At 50.4% G+C, this 22,559-nt stretch overlaps 1 protein-coding gene across 4 annotated transcripts in view; it reads left to right on the top strand.

Annotated features, from left to right (window-relative positions):
* The window catches only part of Rfx2 (regulatory factor X2), a 67,207-nt gene that overhangs the window by 13,546 nt on the left and 31,102 nt on the right, over positions 1 to 22,559 (top strand). For 2 of the 4 annotated variants that reach the window (NM_001106877.2, NM_001413766.1), the window contains exons 2-3: positions 19,308 to 19,399; positions 21,841 to 21,930. In NM_001106877.2, coding sequence (NP_001100347.1) covers positions 19,316 to 19,399; positions 21,841 to 21,930 — 174 coding nt within the window. In that variant the 5' untranslated portion in view covers positions 19,308 to 19,315. The remainder of the gene's footprint in view (positions 1 to 19,307; positions 19,400 to 21,840; positions 21,931 to 22,559) is intronic. The other 2 variants (XM_087565040.1, XM_087565039.1) reach the window with 1 other exon arrangement.

The following is a 22,559-nucleotide window of genomic DNA, read 5'->3' as shown; positions in this document are numbered from 1 at the left end:
GGATTACATTGATGGATTTGCGAATATTGAACCATCCCTGCATCCCTGGGATGAAGCCTACTTGATCATGATGGATGATCATTTTGATGTATTCTTGGATTCGGTTTACAAGAATTTTATTTATTAATTTTATTATTTTATATTAATTTTGCATTGATATTCATAAGGGAAATTTGTCTGAAGTTTTCTTTCTTTGTTGGATCTTTGTGTGGTTGTGCCTTCATAGAAGGAATTACGTAGTGTTCCTTTTGTTTCTAATTTGTGGAATAATTTGCAGAGTATTGGTATTAAGTCTTCTATGACGCTCTGGTAGAATTCTGCACTAAACCCATTTGGTCTTGGGCTTTTTTTGGTTGGGAGACTTTTAATGACTGCTTATATTTTTTTAGGGATTATGGGACTGTTTAGATGATTTATCTGATCCTGATTTAACTTTGGTACCTGGTATCTGTCTAGAAAATTGTCCATTTTCTCCACATTTTCCAGTTCTGTTGAGTATAGGCTTTTGTAGTAGGATCTAATGATTTTTTGAATTTCCTCAATTTCTGTTGTTATGTCTCCCTTTTCATTTCTGATTTTGTTAATTTGAACATTCTTTCTGTGCCCTCTGGTTGGTCTGGCTAAGGATTTAGCTATCTTGTTGATTTTCTCAAAGAACCAGCTCCTGGTGTGTTGATTCTTTGTATTCTTTTTCTTTCTACTTGGTTGATTTCAGCCCTGAGTTTAATTATTTCCTGCCTTCTACTCCTTTTGGGTGTATTTGCTCCTTTTTGTTGTAGAGCTTTTAGGTGTGCTGTCAAGCTGCTGACATATGCTCTCTCCAGTTTCTTTTTGGAGGCTCTCAGAGCTATGAGTTTTCCTCTTAGCACAGTTTTCATTTTGTCCCATAAGTTTGGATATGTTGGACCTTCATTTTCATTAAATTATAAAAAGTCTTTATTTCCTTGTTTATTTCTTTTTGACCAAGTTATCATTGAGTAGAGCATTGTTCAACTTCCATGTGTATGTGGGTGTTCTTTCCTTATCATTGTTATTGAAGACCAGCCTTAGTCTGTGGTGATCTGATAGGATGTGTGGGATTATTTCTATCTTCCTGTATCTGTTGAGGCCTGTTTTGTGACTGATTATGTGGTCAGTTTTGGAGAAGGTACCATGAGATGCTGAGAAGAAGGCATATTCTTTTGTTTTAGGATGAAATATTCTATAAATATCTGTTAAATCTATTTGGTTCATAACTTCTGTTAGTTTCTCTGAGTTTCTGTTTCCATGATCTGTCCATTGATGAGAGTGGGGTGTTGAAGTCTCCTACTATTATGGTGTGAAGTACAATGTGTGCTTTGAGCTTTAGTAAGGTTTCTTTTATGAATGTTGGTGTCCTTGCATTTGGAGCATAGGATTGAGAGTCAATCTTGGTGGACTTTTCCTTTGATGAATATGAAGTGTCCTTCCTCATCTTTTTTGATAACTTTTGGTTGAAAGTCTAGTTTAATCAATGTTAGAATGGCTACTCCAGCTTATTTCTTGGGACCATTTGCTTGGAAAATTGTTTTCCAGCCTTTTACTCTGAGGTAGTGTCTGTCTTTGTTATTGAGGTGTGTTTCCTGTATGCAGTGAAATGCTGGGTCCTCTTTACATAGCCAGTCTGTTAGTCTATGTCTTTTTATTGGGGAATTGAGTCCATTGATGTTGAGAGATATTAGGGACCAATGATTGTTGTTTCCTGTTATTTTTGTTGTTTAAGGTGGAATTATGTTTGTGTGTCTCTCTTCTTTTGCTTTTGTTGTCAGGAGATTACTTTCTTGCTTTTTCTAGGGTGTTGTTTCCCTCCTTGTGTTGGAGTGTTCCATCTATATTAGCCTTTGTAGGACTGGACTTGTAGAAAGATATTGTGTAAATTTGGCTCTATCATGGAATATCTTGGTTTCTCCAGCTACATTAATTGAGAGTTTTGCTGGATATAGTAGCCTGGGCTGGTATTTGTGTTCTCTTAGGTTCTGTATGACATTTGCCCAGCATCTTCCAGCTTTCATAGTCTCTGTTGAGAAGTCTGGTGTAATTCTAATAGTCTACCTTTATACGTCACTTGACATTTTTCCCTTACTACTTTTAATATTCTTTGTTTTGTGCATTTGGTATTTTGACAATTATGTGACAGAGGAATTTCTTTTCTGGTCCAATCTGATTGGAGTTCTTTAGGCTTCTTGTATGTTTATGAGTATCTCTTTTTTTTTTCTTTTTTTCGGAGCTGGGGACCGAACCCAGGGCCTTCCGCTTGCTAGGCAAGTGCTCTACCACTGAGCTAAATCCCCAACCCCGAGTATCTCTTTCTTTAGCTTAGCGAGTTTTCTTCTATAATTTTGTTGAAGATATTTTACTAGCCCTTTAATTTGGGAATCTTCCCTCTCTTCTATATCTATTATCCTTAGGTTTGATCTTCTCATTGTGTCCTGGATTTCCTGAATGTTTTGGGTTAGGAGCTTTTTGCATTTTGCATTTTCTTTGATGGTTGTGTCAATGTTTTCTATGATATCTTCTGCCCCTGAGATTCTTTCTATCTTTTGTATTCTGTTAGTAATGCTTGCATCTATGACTCTTAATCTCTTTCCTAGGTTTTCTGTCTCCAGAGTTGTCTGTTTCTATTATTTCTTTATTGTTTCTATTTCCAGTTTTAAATCCTGGATGGTTTTGTTCAATTTCTTCACCTGTTTGGTTGACTTTTGTGTTTCCTCTTTAAGGGCTTCTACCCATTTGCTTGTGTTGTCCTGTATTCCTTTAGGGAGTTATTTATGTCTTTCTTAAAGTCCTCTAATATCATCATGAGTTGTGATTTTAAATCAAAATATTTTTTTTCTGGTGTGTTGAGGTACCCAGATCTTGCATTAGTGGGGGAACTGGGTTCTGATGATGCCAAGTGGCCTTGGTTTCTGTTGCTTAGGTTTTTGTCCTTGCCTCTTGCCATCTGCTTATCTCTGGTGTTAGCTGGTCTTGCTGTCTCTGACAGTGGCTTGACTCTCCTGTAAGCCTGTGTCAGCACTACTGGGAGACCAGCTCTCTCCCAGCAGGATCTGGGTAGAAAGAGCTAGGGCACAGGCAGAAAGCCCCAGACTGCTCCTGCTCTTGTGTCCTGAGAACTCCGGACAGGTTCTTCCTGGGCAAGGAATGTGAGCAGAATTGGTGGTATTACCTGTGCTCTCAGGTGTGTCGGCACTTCTGAGAAACCAGCTTTCTCCCAGTGGGATCTGGGTGCAGAGAGCTGTAGCACAGGGTCAACTCCCTTAAATTTATTTTTGGTGTCTGTGTGGGAGTAGGGTCTCTCCCACCACCTTAGTCATGTAGGACGAAGGGCTGGAACTCTGGTCTTAGGCTTAGCAGCAAGCACTTTTACCCCTGAGCACTCTCTTGTCACAAAATATTTTCATTTTTGTTGCCTTCTAACCACTTGGGGAAAAAAAGTGAAAGCCCTCAGTACCTGGTGGACATGCAAAACCAAGTAGCAGTTGGCCAGGTTTATACAGTGGCCATCACTCCATGGCGACTGTCTCACTACTGGGGTCAGAAGCTTGGGTCAGCATTCATAGACTCCGTTAACTCCTGAGCCACATCATGTGGACAGATGTTATGTGTTCCAGGCTGGCTTCAAAGTCCCTATGTATCTGAGGCTGACCTTGAAATCCTCACCCTCCTGCCTGTCTCCTGAGTGCTGGGATGACTGGCATGAGCCACCACAGTTAAGTAGTGCTGGGCACAGATCCCTGGGCGAGCACCCTACCCACTAAGGACCAACCCCAGCCTAAAGGATTTTATTTAAATTCACTCTTTATGCACAGTTGAGGGGCTTTTGATACATTCCAGAAGTTGTGTAAGCATTATCTCTATTTAATTCCTGAACATTCCATTACTCTCAACAAAACCTCATCTTCTGAACAGTGCCTTTTGTCCATCACCCCACTTTCCCAGCACCCATGAGTTCACTTTCTGTCTCTGAGTTTCCCTACTCTGGACATCTGTCCCCAAGCCCCACACCCTGTGTGGCTTTTGGTGTGTGGATCTCTCTCTGAGCTGCTTTTCTAAAGGTTGGAGTTATAACAGGAGCCCATGGCTGAACCAATACTGCTTTAATTATTTTGCATGAACAGCAGCCCTCTCCCCCATCCTACCATCTGCTTTTTTCTGGCCCTGCTGCTGATTATTCTTTTTCCTTGCTGCCTATGTTTCTGCTGTGCAGATGTGTCCTAGGTCCCCCAGCAGCTCTGGGTTAGGAGGCAAATTGGAGCACTGCCCGTGTCCAGAAGAGGGAGCTGGTTCTGAGGCTTCTTGCCTGCAATTGTGTCCCACTGCCCTTGTACTCCAGGTGAGGGTGATTCCTGTTGTCCTTGCCTGAGGCTGTGCCTTTGCCACAGGGCCACAGTGCCATTTCCATGCCCACCACATGAGAGTACACACTGCCCTCACATTCTTTCCCTGTTCATTGCCTCCCTGCCCAACAAATTTGCAATCTTGTAAATGTTCCAGAATGCCAGGTATCAGGTCCTTTGATGAAAACCTGTGCCCTCCCCAGCAACACATACACAGCTCAATGCCACCTTGTATCCTATATCCCGAAGGCACCAGAGAAGGTCCTTGAGCCCCTTGAGGCACCTCCCTGAGCCACGCCTGGATGTGTCAGCTCTACCCCACCCACTCACGTTCCCTTGTGCCTGATGAAGCCGCATTCCTCGCCAGGAGCTGCACCCATGCACCCTGCCAGGCTGGTTCCATAGCCACAAGTCTGTGCTTGTTGCCCTGACTACGCAGGGCCCTCCAAGTCCCCACAAGGGGTGGGTGTGTCTCTCCCACACACACCACTGAAGCAGGTACTCTGCTCCTGTCACTGCAGTCTACACACAACCTACAGACCATCCTGTCCACAGTGTCCTGTCACGTACCATGGCCCTCCAATGGCATCTGTGCTCTGCTGCCCAAGTGGAGGGCTCTGTCTGCAATCTCTCACTCGTTCTGTAGTTTGCCTTCTCTCTTTAGACAAACAGTTCAAAACAAAAACCCAAATAACACCTCATCCTGAATAGGATTATTTGCCCTAGTGTCAACTTTCCTTTCATTTTAAAATACAATTGATAAGTTTTTGAAAATGCAATATGATTCTGAGACACTGATTTCAAATGGCTTTCCTTCTACCTTCCCCATTAATGTTCCAGAAGCCTTTAGAACCTTCCAGAAACTTGTAAGAACTTCTACAAACTACTATTTTCACACCCTGCTGCTCCCATGTTCTCTTGGCTGCATTTGCCTGGGTTCCTAAACCCAGCCTCATCTTGTTTCGGACTCTGCATTGTGCAATGCCACCCTTCTGCTCTCTGCTCCCCATTCACCGCCCTCGGGCTGGTCTATTTATGGGCCTTGCAGAAGCAGGAGTTGGCAGCATAAGTCCAGTCTTTCTAAAACAGACCTCCCCCTCCCCCTCCCCCTCCCTCCTCCCCCCTCCTTGCTCCCTCCTTCCTACTCCCTCCTCCTTTCTGCAGGACCATCCCTGCAAAGCCTCTTGGACCTGTTTGGTCCCCAAGTTCATTGCTGCAAAGGTCACAAGGATTTTGACTCTGAGTTTTTGCACCCGATTGTCTCTTGATCACAAGCCATGTCCCTTCTCTAAGGAAAACAGCCACCCTGCACCAGCTGCGCCTTTTGTTATGACTGGGTATTCTTCAACACTTTATCTTTTATTTACCATAAATGGAAATAAAAATCCATATAACATAAAGTTAACCTTTGCATTTTTTTATTATATTGGTTGACTTCTGTGTGTGCACGTGCACATGTGCAGAGATCAGGGGACAATTTATGGGAATCCATTCTCTCTTCCACCACGTGGGTCCAGACTCAGACCATCAGGCTCAGCAGCAAGCCCTTTGTCCTCTGAGCCATCTCACTGTCCTCGCTTTGTTCTGTGCCCTTCCTGATTCTCTCTGCTCTCAGATACTAAGGTGACAGGCATGTGTTGCCACCCTGAGCTTCTGTCTACCTCCTATGGACCTCTTGACATAAAAGTTACTGTGCAGCCAAATTATTTAATTTTTGAGAGACATTTGAAATACAACCAGGCAATTAACAGTGAATTAATAAGCCTGTTAATGTTTTGTGTCGTGGTGATTTTACAGTGAGTGTAATTACCTTCATTAAAACCCATAAACTCCTTTGCTTCCATTTCAGTTCATGATTAATTACGTTACTCTTCATTCAGCAAGCACCACCTTAGTCAGCTGCCCTGCCGGATGCTATGATCCCTGGAGTGCTGCTGTGTTGAAAAGCTGCTGAGCTGGGCCTGGTAGCACAGACCTCCCACCCCAGACAATGGGAGTTTGAGGCAAGAGGATGACTGAAGGTTACAGACCAGTTTAGGTAGTTTGGTTAGATGTTGTTTCAAGATAAAAAGAATCCTGGGGGCTTGGTCATGTGTGGAGCCCCTGCCTAGAGTCCCCCAGTGAGGGGTCGGAGGTGTGGTCAGGGGGTGGAACCCCTGTCTACAACCCCCAGTGCAGGTCTGGGAGCGTGGCCCATGGATGGAGCCTTCACCTAGCATACTGTCCACAATTTCTTTAGTTTTCTTCTTTTTTATTTTATTTAAGACAGGTGCTCACTAAGTAGTCCTGGCTTTCTTGGAGTTCTCACTGTTGACCAGGCTGTCTTCAGACTCATAACAATTTTCCTGCCTTTGCCTCCTGAGTGCTGGGATTAAAAAACACAATACCCGAGACCCATATACATTTTTAAAAGCAGATTTACCACAACCAGAAGAGACTCAGTGGGTAAGGGCATTTGCCACCAAGATTGACTACATAGTTCAGTTTCAGGACCTGTGTGGTGGAAGGAGAGTATCAGTTCCCACCAGTTGTCCTCCTACATCTACATGTGGGCTGTGACAAGAAAGTACACACAAGACGTAACACAAACACCAGATGTACTGAGTCATACTTCACATACCACAGAGTCCCCCATGTGAAATATACTGCATATTACGCTTCTGTGTATTCACAAAGTTATGTGACCATCAGCACTAATTTCAGAACATTTCATGATCTCCAAGGAAACTCCATCCCTGTGAATTCACATTTCTCCCCCCTCTCTTCCTCCATCTATTGTCTCCTCCCCATCTCCTCCCCCACCTCCATCTCCTCCCCCATCTCCTCCCCCACCTCCATCTCCTCCTCCACCTCCTCCTCCTCCTCCATCTCCTCCCCCACCTCCTCCTCCATCTCCTCCTCCATCTCCTCCTCCTCCTCCACCTCCTCCCCCACCTCCTCCCCCATCTCCTCCTCCATCTCCTCCTCCTCCATCTCCTCCTCCATCTCCTCCTCCTCCTCCTCCCCCTCCTCCTCCATCTCCTCCTCCTCCTCCCCCTCCTCCCCCATCTCCTCCTCCATCTCCTCCTCCATCTCCTCCCCCACCTCCTCCTCCTCCATCTCCTCCCCCACCTCCTCCTCCATCTCCTCCCCCACCTCCTCCTCCTCCATCTCCTCCCCCACCTCCTCCTCACCCATCTCCTCCCCCATCTCCTCCATCTCCTCCTCCTCCATCTCCTCCCCCACCTCCATCTCCTCCCCCACCTCCATCTCCTCCCCCACCTCCTCTTCCTCCTCCATCTCCTCCCCCACCTCCTCCTCCTCCCCCATCTCCTCCCCATCTCCTCCCCCATCTCCTCCCCCATCTCCTCCCCCACCTCCTCCTCCATCTCCTCCCCCACCTCCTCCTCCATCTCCTCCCCCACCTCCTCCTCCTCCATCTCCTCCCCCACCTCCTCCTCCACCTCCTCCTCCATCTCCTCCTCCATCTCCTCCCCCATCTCCTCCTCCATCTCCTCCTCCTTCATCTCCTCCCCCACCTCCATCTCCTCCCCCACCTCCTCTTCCTCCTCCATCTCCTCCCCCACCTCCTCCTCCCCCATCTCCTCCCCCATCTCCTCCATCTCCTCCTCCTCCATCTCCTCCCCCACCTCCATCTCCTCCCCCACCTCCTCTTCCTCCTCCATCTCCTCCCCCACCTCCTCCTCCCCCATCTCCTCCCCCATCTCCTCCCCCATCTCCTCCCCCATCTCCTCCCCCATCTCCTCCTCCATCTCCTCCTCCATCTCCTCCTCCATCTCCTCCTCCATCTCCTCCCCCATCTCCTCCTCCTCCATCTCCTCCTCCATCTCCTCCTCCATCTCCTCCATCTCCTCCTCCATCTCCTCCACCTCCTCCTCCTCCTCCATCTCCTCCTCCATCTCCTCCTCCTCCATCTCCTCCTCCATCTCCTCCTCCATCTCCTCCTCCTCCATCTCCTCCTCCATCTCCTCCTCCTCCATCTCCTCCTCCCCCTCCTCCTCCATCTCCTCCTCCATCTCCTCCTCCTCCATCTCCTCCTCCATCTCCTCCTCCTCCATCTCCTCCTCCATCTCCTCCTCCTCCATCTCCTCCTCCCCCTCCTCCTCCATCTCCTCCTCCATCTCCTCCTCCTCCATCTCCCCCTCCATCTCCCCCTCTCTGCATCTGTTTTTTGCACAGCATGTTTGTCATCTAATCTCCTGTGACCCTGGTGTCACCTACCTTCTCAGCTGGGTAATCATGGATCATACAAAAGCATCTGGCAATGACATGATGGTGTGTGCTGATGTTTCTTCCTCCAGCTCTGGGTGAATGAGGCACTGGCATGGAGAGTGAGTGTGAGAAGACACCATCAACACCAGGTCTAGCCTACACCTTCCCACGGTGGAGTCCCAGCTGTTTGTCTGCAGTGTGTGTCCACTGTCTTCCCATGCCCACTTCACTACTGACCTTAACATAAACAGTGAACAAACCAGCAGCTGAGCTGAGCACCAGCTCCTTGGGCAGGGCTCCTGGGGGGTCCCACAAAGTTGTCCTGCCCATGGCAACCCACGTGTTTAGACAAAGCCCATACAGGCCTTTACGTGGCAGGAGGATGGGGAGACAACGCCAGGTCAGGAGCCGCCAGCCCCAAGTGAGCATTTGGCCAGTCTCAGGTCATGCCATGGTGTCACTGTGGTGCTGAGAGTCAGCCCGAGACCTCACCTGCCAAGGCAGAGGCCCAGCCCTGAGCATGCACAGCACTGCTGCTGTTGACAGTTTTGGAACTCACTGTGTAGACCAGGCTGGCCTCAAACTCACATAGATCCCCTCCCTTTGCCTCCTGAATGCTGGGATTAAAGACATGTGCCCCCATGCCTGGCTATGTAAAGTCTTACACATGAGCTTTTACATGGCTAATGCAAGAAGACATGATGGGCATGGTGCACACCAGTCACCCCAGCATTTGGAAGGTAAAGAGAAGACAGGAGAGTCAGCTGTTCAAGGTCATCCTTGGCCTATGTGACACCATCTCAACATAAAAGCAAACAAATCAAACATTTCCCAATTATATTTAAAAGAATCCCCATGTTTCTCTTTCTGCCTTTCCAGCAGGCTCAGAACATCTTACTCCATGTCCCCAAAACGATCCCGAGTTCCTCTTTTGGGAATTGACTTAATACAGACCCAAGAATGGAGTCGGCAAAACCAAAGCAGGACAGGCCTGAGCCTGTCCTGGACAACCCCTAGCTGGTGCTGGTGCTGGTGCCGGTGCCGGTGCCGGTGCCGCCATAAACAGGCAACACTGTGTGCTCTGGTCCTGCCTGAGCAGGCTCTTTCAGCCTTTCTGCTAGCTCCTCTGTGATGGTCCCTGCAGAGTGTGTGGTAGACCCTGTCTGTGACTGAGCACTTGGTGTCTTTTTCTCTTGCTTTGGCCAGTTGTGCACTTCTGGGTTGACCAATGGTCCACTTCACAAAGACACTCCTCTGATGGGATTTGGGTGCCGCACTCATCTCGTGGAAGGGCTTTCTTTCCTTTAGATCAAACTTAGGCCATGCAGAAAGAGCAGAGACACTACATTACAAGACACCTTGATACCATGTCCATTTAGCAAGATGATAGAGGTGGGCTCACCTGTGGGGCCTGTGGGTGCCCAGCCATGGGTCCTTACTCAGGTTTACCAGGTGTGAGTCCACTCCTGAGAAGCTGGCTATAAAGCAAATCAGAGAACCGTGGGTCACCCCTGTAACACCTGTGCTACTACTGCATCTGTGAGTAGTCTAGACCTTATGGCACTGGCCATTATCAGTGCTTCCTTCGTCCCCACCGTCATTCTCTGTCTCCTCCTGTGTAGTACCAGCCACAGGGACCTGCTTAATATGCAAGTCAGACCCAGGACTTGTGTTCCTGTCCTCTGGTCACTTTCATCTCTCCCTCAGCAAAAGGTACAATCCTTGAGTTGATCTATGACAACCTTCCAGTCCAATAGGCTCCACTCAATAGCCATAATTCTTCCTCAGGACCTTCACACTGATGGACTCTCCACCAGGAACCCCCTTCCCCTCTGCCCCATGCCGCACACAGATGAGATGTGCCGTGCACAAAGGGTCATGCATATGTTCTGATCACATGTACATGTGTGCCATGGTGCTTGTGTGTCAGAGTTATAGAAGTTGGTTCTCTTCTCCCACCATGTGGGTCCTTTAGATCAAACTTAGGCCCTCGTGCTTGACAGCAAATGCCTGCACCTCTACACCGTCTTGCTGCCCTGAGCCCGATACAGCTAAGACCCCTGCATAGTTCCCTTTGGACAAGATGTTTGGGGGCCTTACCACCACACCTCCAAAGCCTCCTACCCAATGTAAAGCACCACATGTGTCCCTGAGCAGCAGTGACACCACAGTCTCTACAGCACCCACCAGCCAGTGACTGTCCCAATGTCACTGAGCAGCAACACCCCAGCTATGTGCAGAGACAGCCATTCCCATATGCTTAGTCCTCTCTCTGGTGGTAACATGTCAGCCGGGGCAGTGGTGGCCCTATCCTTTAATCCTAACACTCAGGAAAGCAGAGGCAGGGGGATCTCTGTGAAGCTGAGGCCAGCCTGATCTACTAAGTAAGTTCCAGGACAGCCAGGGCTACACAGAGAAACCCTGTCTCAGAAAACAAACAAACAAACAAACAAAAAACCTAACAACAACAACAACAACAAAACAACCCCTGTCTGCACTGGAAGCCACAAGGCCAGTTAATTGACCCATATTTATTGATGCTTGTGCTTGAATGATCATCATTGTTGGCCCAGGAGCCTGGGGTTCTGCCTTGTCTGGTTGAACCTGTTTCAGGAGCTACAGAGATGACTCATGGGTAAAGTTGCTTGCTGCCAAGCCTAAAAGACCCAAGTTGGATGCCCAGGACCCATTTGGTGGAAAGAGAAAGCAGACTTTGACAAGTTCTCTGAGCTCCCTGTGTGCAGCAGGTGGATGCTCTCACACAGACCAGTAAGCAAACGTCATTAACACGGAAAGGAGGGGATGGTTTCAGAGCCTTGGCCCTGCCTGAAGGACAAGCTCACTGGCCTCCACAAGGGATGCCTGGCAAGACTGTCTCTCACATGCGCCTTAAAGGCTGCACCCTGGGGCCCTGCAGGGTCTCTGAAAGTCACCCAATTCCTTCTAGCCATTGTCTCTACCCTCTGTGGAGTTCCCTTGCCCTGGGGCAAGACCACCCTGAGCCATTAGTGAGAGCAGCTCCTCCCATGCTTGCTGGCTTCTGTGGAGTCCAGTATGTTAGGTAGCTACTCTGATCTTACACTTTTCTCAAATAGTTTAACCCCTGCTTCTTTGCCTAGAGAAGACTTTTGTGTGTTTTACTGTCTGAGGATAAGCCCCAACCTTCTCCCTAGTCCAGGCCTGGGAAGGGTGGCAGCGGCCTCGGGATCACTGGGAGCTAAATTGGTTTGAGCTTCTAGCCTCAGAACAGATCTGGTGAACTGCCGGTCCATCCCTGTTACTATAGAGAAGAAATTATTTGTCTTACTGTTGAGGCCTCTGAAAATAATAGATTACATATTTGGAAGGGCTTTCTTTCTTTCTATTATTTATTTATTTATTTTTATTTTAGATCTGCTTAACGTGAGATAGAGAAGTTGCCCCGGGGATGACATTGTTTGGTTTGGGAAGTATTCTACGGGTTGCTGGGCAACGGGCGCTTGGAAACGGGAGTGGACTGCGTCGCCCCTGGCAACCGTTGTTACTCAGCAAACAATGAGGGCTGGGCACGCGGCGCCAGAGGCCTGCGCCGGGTTCCCATCCAGCATCTGCATGTGTTTTCTGATTAGATGATTTGGGGGTTCGCGGGAGAGGGGCTGGCAGGTAGCAGGCACTCGAGTTGTCGTGCTCTGCCCCGCCGAGTCTGATTTTAGATTTTAGTGGAATTTTAAAGAAACTCTTGATTCCTGGTGTTTCTAGGGCCTCCATCTGGGCCACCCTGATGGCAGACAAAGTGGATCAGAGCCCCCCTCCCCAAACACTCGCCCCTCAGGACTGATTGGTGTTGGAATCTAAACCCAGAACGCCCTGGTCCCCTGTGCTGATATCCCTTCTAACACTGGGATCCCAGAGTAATCCCATAGGGCACACTGAAGATCCTGGGGGTGGGGGGCGGGGCGGGCGGGGGAGGGCGGGGGGCGGTGTTCAGTCTCACTGACAGGTGCCTCACAGGCCACTTTCCCGCTCTGGCTGGATCAGGATCAGAACCATTCTGATTCCTTCCTCCTCCTCCTCCCCCACTCCTTCCCTCCTCCTCCTTCCCCCCCCCCCCCACCTCCTCCTCCATGTCCTAGGGACAGAGACTATTTACCAGGGCCCTGTTGCTGAGATAAACACTGGCCTGAGTTCTGTTCTGGCTGGTGAGCTCTGTTCAGACGCCCTGCTCCCATGACAAGCTATAAATCCAGACTTGGGAGCAGGGCTGGTTTGAGGGGACTTAGGCTACCACCTTCACTTGGGTCTCAGGTGTTTCCATGGTGTCCCCTGGAGCCTTTGTACATCACCCCCCACTTTTCAAAAAGACAACTGGTTTGGGGACTGAGAGGGGACTGTCCTAGGTGTTTATGCAAGTGACTCAGCTTGTATCTGGGACATTTTAGAGTTTCAACAAGTCTGAACTTTCAGGGTTGCTCTTGTTGCTGAATGTGACAGTGTCCAATAAAAGTGGAAGCAAGCAAGTATGAAAAGAGTCAACAGCTCCTCTCTGCCATGCCCAAACCATGGTTAAGGTCTAGTGCTATCTGGCTGGTGGTACATGCCTGTCACTCCAGGGCTTCGGAGACAGAGTGGAGGGAGGTAGAGCTCCTGAGCTGGAGCCCAGCCTCACCAGCATCATGAGTCTGGGTCAGCGTGGGCTGTGTGAGCCTCTGTCCTACAAGAGCAGGCACACAACAACTTTTTAATGGATTATTTTACGTGTTCTATTTATGTGAGTATGTGTGTATCTACACAGGCATGCCATAGCCCGCCGGGTGGGTCACATGGCAGCTCTCGAGGGCTGGTCCCCTCCTTCCACCATGTGGGTCGCAGGAATTGAATCAGGACATCAAGTTTGGCCATGAGCTCTGAGCCATCTCACTGGGCCTAACTGATTTTTTTTTTTTTCCGGAGCTGGGGACCGAACCCAGGGCCTTGCGCTTCCTAGGCAAGCGCTCTACCACTGAGCTAAATCCCCAGCCCCCTGATTTTTGTTTTTAAATTTCCCATGGGAATGCTTGCTTTGCCACTTGTAAACACTAGCTCTGACCCCTCCCTTCACCAGTCTCAGACCCCAGAAGGTGCTGTGGAGCAAGAAGGAAGGCCTGTGAAGTGTCCTGTGGCTGCCCATAGGCAGGAGGGATAGGAGACAGTGCAGCCTGCTCCATCTTCTTGGCTGTCCTGGCTGCCATCCACACTGATTCTCCTGGTCAGGGCGCAGTGAGCAAGAGGAAGGGAGGACAGGACCAGGGCAGAAGCACAAGTCCAGGTGGCAGGAGAGGTGACATGCCCCGTGGCAGCAGGGAATTAGCCCAGCTTCAGGGCTCAGGGCTGCAAACTGTGGAGGGACAAATAGTAGGGCATAAGGGAACATAGGCTGGCAGGCAGGGTGACCTTGCTTGGCTGTAGAGGACACTTCTGTCCCCAGGGGGCATCTGCGTGGGTCATGTCAGTTTGGAGGGGTACTTGGGGCAGTGGGCCACTCCACTCTTCACAAGTCCTCCTGGTCCGAGCCAGCATTGCTCTGAGAAAACCTCTCGCAGATGGGCGGATTGGGGTGTCCTGGCCAACTGGGGTCCCTGTGATGATTGTAATCATTCTAACAATCCATCCAGTTACTCACAGTCACTGAGACATGGGCGACTTCCAGAGCTTTATTTTGGTTTCTTTTTGCTACCTGAGAGACTGTTTCTCTGTGTAACAGTCCTGGCTGTCCTGGACCTTACTCTATAGAGCAGGCTGGCCTCAAATTCAGAGATACACCACCTCTGCCTCCAAGGATTAAAGGTGTGTGCCACTGCTGCCCGGTGTCAGCGCCTTACCTCATTTCCTGAGTACTAGGGTGGCATGTCTGTCCCTCCGCACTTAGCTTTAGAAACTCCCAAAGTGAATTATGGCTGTGTTGCTATTTTATTTCAGGATAGGGTGGAAGCAGGAGCTGCAGCTGGCCTCAGACATCCTGCCCCTGCCCCTCACTTCTTCATCTGACACCCCAGTTGCAGACAGTGGTACTAGCAGGTGATCCCTCTAGTCCTGCCCTCCCTACAAAGCATGCTTTGCTCAGCCTGGCCCCATCCATGCTCAGCCTGGCTACTGGCTCCAGCTACCCCCCTACCCCAGGATGGGCCAGGGTCCCCAGGGACACCAAGAGACTCAGCATTTTCTGGCTGTCACTCCTCTGAAGCCTGAGGTCGAACTCACACACACACAGAGAGAGGAGAAGAGAGGAGAGAGGGAGAGCTGGGGTACCCAGCCACCCTTGTGATAGTTCCTTCAGCTGAACTTTTGGGGTACCTGAGTCCAGCCCTGTTCTTGTCATTTGGAAACTGGGTCTCCAGTAGTCCTGAGCTCACTGAGTGCTGAGTTTGGCCTTGAACTCCTGACCTCCAGCTTCCACTTCTCCAGGGCTGCAGTGTGTGATACCCAACACCACACCTTGTTTATGGGGCACAGGGGACAGAGCTACCTGTTGAGCCCCATTGGTTTGTCTTTGGTACAGGTGGGTTTCTAGTTGGAATTGGCAACTAGTTCTCCATTGTGAACCTTCACATCCCATCCCTTTTTCTGGCCTATGGGGAGCTCAGTGGGTCAAGACACCTGCCACCAAGACTGACAACCAGGCCCATGAATGGCTGCCAGCTGTCCTCAACACACACATAACAAATACATCAGTATCCTCTGGGAAGGAACTGTGCCTGCAGAGGACCAGCGACAGATAAAAACTTCAGGGACTGCGAGGAGTTGGAATGCTGCAGGTCCTGGGCCTAATTCACTTTATCTTGGGCTAGCCTTAGCCTCCTAAGTAGCCATTTCTTGCTTCTCTGTATCAGACCTAACATCCAGACTAGAGATGTACATCCCTTTGGGATGTATCAGTTTAAGAGAATCCCAGTTAGCCACCAGCCCGAAGGCCAAGCCGTAGGCCCCCAGCTGTACTTCTGTCCTGTGCTGTGGAAGCGGTGCATCCTCAGTTACTGCTCCCTTTGTCCCATTACTGCAGAACTCCACGGAATGGCTTCTGTGCTCCTGGACTCTCAGATTTGCTCTGGAATAAACTCATCCAACTTGAGTGGAGAGCTATGTTTTTGTGTCAACATGGGGAATGTAAACTTACCCCTGTCATGTCCGGGTGTGCTGAAGTTACAAGGTGGTGACTGGGGCCTGGGGTAGAACTGGAGGCTGACAGTACTCTGACCACAGGGAGTGGGTGTCGGAGGTGTCACATGGACATGTAAGGACACACATGGCTCAATCACTTCCAGGACAGCACCATTTTGTCCCTGTAGATTCTTGTCTGTTGGGCTAGACCCTGTGTCCCAGAAAATTTGATAGCTCTGGTTTTCTCAAGGTGTTGTGTCTGCACCGTTAAGTGTGTAACCACTGGAGGGGACCTCTCTGTCTTTAGTGCCACAACCTACAGAGCACTGCTCTCCCAACCTGCCCCTTCTCCTGAGCCCTGGTGCTTGAGTCCCTATGTTCCCCTGGGGTCTTACTCAGCCCTGCTCTCTCCCCCTGATCCTGGCATTCTCCCTCCCACTTCCAACAGTGTAGCAGCCACTGTAGGCAGGCCTGGCCTCCTCATACCTGGGATGGCTTGTTCCTTCCTCTTCTAACCTGCCAGCTCTCTGTGGTGACTCAGAAGATACCAGATGTTCACTCCACTTGCCCTGCAGGGCTCAGAGAACCCAACCCACTAACTAGGCACAAGTTTCCACTGGGTACAGAGGTCGGAGGTCAGAGGTCACAGGCATGAGGGGTCCCCTGACAGCTGGGGAGATGGAGAGCCAGTAATAGATACCAGACAACTCAGTCCAAGGTGCCAGGTATGCTAGTGTACACCTGCCAACCCAGCACTGGGCAGGCTGAGGCAGGAGGATTGCCTTTTAAAGCCAGCCTGGGCTACACAGTGAGAAATCATTCTAACAAAACAAATCACCAGTGCTGGGAGGCCTGAGCCAGCTGGAGAGGGGCCAGACAATGGAGGGCAGACCTTAGAACCCGGAGAAGAGAGAAACTCTGTTCCACAGTGAGGAAGGGACCAGATGCAGCCACCATGGCCAGGCCCCACAAATGCCAGCATCACCTTCAGGTCCATGCTGAGTAGGGCAGTCCCCAGCATAGGTCACCAATGCCCAGTCTCACACACAGGCCACTTTCTCCTGAGACCTCACGTCACAGGGACCCAAGAGGAACTGTCAGGTCTGTGTAGGAGCTGGAGTGTGGGCCCATCTAGCTGGACCTGTTCCCCTTTTGGAGCAGGAACACCAGTTGCATTGGTAGGTAGGACCCAGGTGCCACCCAGACTAACCAAGACCAGCTGAGGCTTGATCCCCACAGCAGAGCTTGACTAGCCAGGCACCGTCCCATGACTCCAGGTGGCAAATGGCAAAGTCACAGCACCCCTGGATGGCTGGACAGAAGGGTGGGGATAAAAGAGAGAGAAATTGCTTAAGGTCACAGTGAGTCAGGACAGCCAGGAACCCAGCCCAGAAATGGCTCGGAGCCTCCCCGCCCTTCTTTGCCTGCCCACTTGTTGCTAGGCAACCCAAGAGGGTTTTTTTTCCCTGTAAACAAAGGACACTTCCCCAGCAGATCCACCTGGCACCAGTCCAGACCCCAACTAGCGCACTGCAGCCTGTGCCTGCCTCTTGGAGTTGCCTAGAGACAGCAGGAGACTGGCCACTGCAATCTGCCATCCAGCTACTCCGCTTGGGCACTCTGTCAAGTTCAAGGTCAAACGCACAGAATGGATTAAAGACTGGTCTTGGGGGAGACTTCAGGCCTTTTCTTGGACCATTGACTGGCAGAATATGGTAGAGCTGGGTCACCAGGGAACCATGATCCAGGCTCAGAAGGCAGGATGACAGGGTGCTCTCAGGCTCCTCTTCCCATAGGAGAGGAAATCAGTTGAGGACAGGTAGAGAAAGCCAGGTCCCCACAGGAGAGAAATCGGGAGAGGAAAGGAACCAAGCAGAGAGCCAGTGAGCAAGACTCTCATGCCCACAGCTCAGCTTGCACCATTGCTCTCACTGTTCCTCCAGCCAGCACATGAGCATGCACACACACATGCACATACCCATGCAGCAAATGCATGCACACACATGTGAACACACTAACGGTAGCTTATCAACCTCAGTGTGGCATCTATGTCCTTCCCTTATTGAATGACAACCTTTAACTTTTTCACTTGAGTCAGACGCATCCCAGCTTTTCTCTGGCTTGTCCATCCTGAGGTTAAGGTGGGATGAGGAGAGGAGGGCACACTTGAACTTCGTGTTCCCTTTCCCTCACGGCTGCTGGTAGCTGGGCCCTCGTGGGTACCTCATGCGCATGCAGCAATACCAAGAACAAACTCACCAGCCATCACGGCTCTCTCATCCAGCTGGTTAGTAGTTTGTTTCTGAGACAGACTCAACGCCCCCCTCCCCGTGTGTGTATGAGTGAAGTGTCCATTTGTTCATTTCAGACATTCTTGTGAGTCTTTGGTGACAAGTTTTGTCTCACACAGAGTCTCCCTCACTCAGTAGTCCAGGCTGGCCTGAAACTCACCTTATAGCCCAGTCTGGTCTGTGAACTCAGGAACACTCCCTTTCCCTTTCCCTTTCCCTTCCCCCTACCACCCTGTCTCTGCCTCTCAGAGTCCCACGGTTGCTGGAACTCCCAAGCTTATTACTGCATTCTGGGCTCAGAACTGAGAGGCCTATCGAGCCCTCCCCCCACCAGATTAAAACATTGGGTTTGATTCATTCAGCAGCTCTTACTCATTCCAGTGTGTGCACACACAAGAGATTTTTCTTACAAAATGTTTTTGTTTTACTTTTGTAACCCAGGCTGACCTCAGACTCCTTATCTTGAACTCATCATGCTCCTGCCTTCACTTGGGTCCTGAGCCCCTTCAAATGCGCTGTGTGGTTCTGGCTCCATCTAGTGGTCACCATGGGGCAGTACAGGCGGGCACAGAACCCAGGGACTCACCCCCTCCTCCTGTGGGTACTCTTGTACCTGTTATAAGATCTTTTCACATTGAACAGAAAAGTCATTAAGGACTGAGGCAGCTCATCAGTTCAAGCGCCAGCCGCTGTACGTGTGGTTCACAGGGCCTGTTCAGCTGCCCTCAACAGTCTGCAACGCCAGTTTGGGGTCTGACGGCCCTTTCAGGCCTCCGTGGTCACTACATGCACATGGTGCACAGTCACACATGTAGGCAAACACCACACACATAAGATAAATGCAGCTTTTTAAAGATTAAAAAAGACTTTAGGCAGGCGATGTGGAGATGCTGTCACCCCACATATGGACTCAAAACCAACCTGAGCCCCTGAAGCCCTGCTGAGGGACCGAGGGTCGGATCAAAATTTGACCACCAACTGCCACCTTCCTGCCACCATGCAGGAGGCTCTCTGGGTCTGAGCTCAGGAGTCACCTCCAGTGACTTTTGAGACAGGAGCTCACTGAACCTGGGACCAGGGATCCTCCTGCCCTCCCCCCCCACCCCGTTTCTCCCCCTCTCCATTTCTGGGACTATAGGCACAAACACCAAGGCTGCTTTTTGCATGGGTTCTGTGGATTTGAACTCAGGTTCTCTCTGTGGTGCAGTGGTTGCTCTGTCCCTGGAGCTGTCTCCCCACGTGGCCTCAGATAGCATGGCTGTTCAGCTTTATCCCTAGGGAGCATGGGCTGCAGGCGTGTGATCTGGCCACCTCACCACTGCTCTCTCCACTCTAGATCCCAGCATGCAGAACTCCGAGGGAGGAGCAGACTCGCCTGCCACAGTGGCTCTGCGTCCTGCAGCCCAGCCTGTACCAGCCTCCCCACAGGTGACCGTGCCCACCCTGCCATCCCAGTGCTCTTCGAAACGTGCCACAAAAGAGCCATGACAGAGATGAGGAGAGACCACACTCCACCCACTCAACTGGCTCTTTGAGAGCTTCTGTGCCTAAGGGGAAAAAACTGAAACATTCAAAGTAGATAGAAATCTTAGGATGCTCCTCCAAGCTCCGTTCACTCTCCTCCTTCTCCACCTCCTCCCCATCTCCTCCACCTCCTCCCCATCTCCTCCTCCTCCCTCTCCCTCTCCCTCTCCCTCTTCCTCTCCCCCTCTTCTTCTTCCTCCTCCTCCCCCCCTTCCTCCTCCATGTTAGAAATGGAGCCCAGGGTCTTGAGTGTACTTTCCACCTAGCCCAGATCCATCTTGAAAGAGACTGTCCACCACTGTTCTCTGCAGCCATGAGCGCACCAGCCCTCAGAGTACAGTGCGGGATAGGACACATGGGCATGCCAGGCAAACTGGAAAGTCATGGATACAGGGACAGGACACATACTAATTCATCAGGGGCCAAAGGAACAATTGAGGTGAACTTAAGAATAGAAAGCCACACACCTTCAGGCTCTATCCTTTGCTCCTTCTGAAATGCTGGTGTTGAACCCAGGACCTTTGCCCATGCTAGAAAAGGGCTCATCACAAGACAGCTCACCTTATCCACACCTCCACCCCTCCCCACTTCACCCCTCCAACACTCCTACCTCCCCCCTCCCCCCGCCGTCCTCCCCGCCTCCCCTCCTCCCTGCCTTCCCAGCTCCTTACATGTTTGTGATGACCGACTCTCCACTGCCCGGCTCTAGCTGCCCCATCACACTTCTCAGTGTTAACTGCGGGAGCAAACTCTGAGCCTCTGCTTTTGTTCTTTTCAAACAAGGTCTCACTATGTAACCCAAGGCTGACCTGGAACTGTAAGCAATCCTCCTGCCTCAGCCTCACCCCTTTTTCTACTCTGAACTCTGGGATTACAGCTTTTCACCATCACACCTAACTCAGCCCCCAGTGTTTCAGGGAATTTATTTGGGTTTTTTTGTTTGTTTGTTTTTGTTTCTTGTTTTTGCTGCTTGGTTATTGTTGTTGTAATCTTGAGACCAGGGCTGATGGTGCCTGAGGCCAGTTTCTGCAGTACTGGAAATGTTTGGCAAGGTACAGTCCTCACTTTGTAATGCACACTTTCTTCAAATTCTCAACTAACTCTCCTGCCTCAGACTCCTGAGTGCTGGAATTGGAGGGGTGTGCCGCGATAATGGGAGGGATTGCTGTCTGTGGATACAGACTGCCAGGCGGAAGGCTTGAAGGCCTCTGTCCCTCTCCACCTCATTGCCCTGAAACAGGGTCTTTGACTGTAGCTGGGCTGGCAGCCAGCAAGCCTCAGGGGTCGTGTTGTCTCTGCCTCCTGTACACTGGGGTCATGGGAGCGTGCAACCACACCTGGCAGTCCGTGTGGGTGCTGGGATTCAAACTCACGTCTTCTTGCTGGGCAGCAATGCTCTTACCCAGAGCCATGTGCACGCAGCCCGTCCTGATTACCCTTTAACCGAAATGGGATTGGCACAATATAAAATGAATCACATGGAGTGGTTCTTCTTGTAATCACGGAATTTAGCCGTCCTTCCTCTCTAGTTCCAGAATATTCTATCAAAGGCCCATCCCTGTCAGCAACTGCACATCCCTTCCTTACCTTGAATCGACTTCCCGTCTCTGGGTTCTCCTGTCCTAGAGCACACACTGTGAAATCTGAGTCCCATGTCCGTTGGTCCTCACGGTCCCTCAGTGCTGTGGTGGGTGTCAGCCCTGCACTTGTTGGTTGAATGATATTCTATCGTAAGAACAGGTGCCATGGTGTATCTGCACTCATCTGTTCAGGTCCTTGCGGTGGCTGAAGGCCCCATGTCCACAGACCCAGGCCCTGTCTTGGTCAGGACTGTGCTGAGCATACAGACCTATTCTGGAACACTAGAGAGAGATGTATCCTCATGGGTGGATCCTTAGCACTGAGAAAGTGGGTGACCCCAGTCCCCAGTGTCCCCTCTCCTCAGACCCATCTGGTCTTCTTCCTACATCCAAACAGCCAAGGTGTGGTTCAGGCCAGTGAGGGTCAGGGTCGCACGAGGGACCCCTGTTCGGCAGGACCCACTTCCAACCTTAGCTCCTTGGCCTGAATTTTATATTCCCAATGGGCATTTCCAGTGTGCCCATGTGTGCTGTTCATATGTCTGTCTCTCTGTGTCTGTCCATCCATGTGTCTCTGTATGAGTATGCATACGCAGCTTCTGCCCCTGCCCTACCCCTGCCCCTACCCTTGTCCTATGTCTGCATCTCCATGGGTCCATGTGGCATGCTGCCACAGCAGAAGTGGGACAGCCGGATCACAGTTCCGAGTGGGTCTTCCCTGGTGCTGATCTCCAGTGGGTCTGACAGTCCTGTTGTCTGTTGCAGAGGGTGCTGGTACAAGCCGCAGGCTCCACTCCCAAGGGTACCCCGATGCAGACACTCACCCTCCCCAGAGTCCAGCCAGTGCCACCACAGGTAAGGACATCCCGTGAGCACCTGGTACTTGTGAACTCTCAGCAGTTGTGTGCAGCCTCCAGCCTGTGAGTCATTTTCCTGTTGTCACTAGTGTCATCTACAGTCATCAGAAAGTTCCAGAAGCTCTGGTAAAAGAAAAAATTCACTTACCACAGACAAATTTCACAAGCCAAGGACAGTGGTTTCTCTTTTGTTCTCAGTGGTACAGTGCCAGCTGCAGCTGGCCAAAAGGCTGCTCTGTAAGGATGGAGGGGAGGGGAGGCCTCTCAGGTGATCTTTTCTAGAAAAGGTCAAGAATATGACTACAACAGCCAAACAGCCACAGTGATGTATGGGAGGGGCAGGGTGCCAATAAAACTTTATTTATAAAAAGACAAAGGGCTAAGTAAGGTCACCCTTTCCTCCTGAGGGCGCTGCCTGGCACCTAGTGGGTGGTGGTGACTGTGTTGGAGAGTGGAAAAGGTTTGCAAGGTTTCCAGAAAGCACCAGGTGCATTAAGGGGTTCCCAGGACCTGGCCATTGGCTCTGTAGGAGGAGGGCAAACAAATAGCAGCAAATAGATGCAGAAACTCCTCACTCTGACTGTGGTCTGGGACTGTCCAGCTGTTTGGGACCTCAGGCCTCCCACT

Source organism: Rattus norvegicus, chromosome 9, assembly GCF_021556685.1.
Source record: "Rattus norvegicus strain SHRSP/BbbUtx chromosome 9, alternate assembly SHRSP_T2T, whole genome shotgun sequence".
NCBI lineage: Eukaryota > Metazoa > Chordata > Mammalia > Rodentia > Muridae > Rattus > Rattus norvegicus.
The sequence above is the reverse complement of the archived record's forward strand: the minus strand, read 5'-3'. Positions and strand labels throughout refer to the sequence as shown.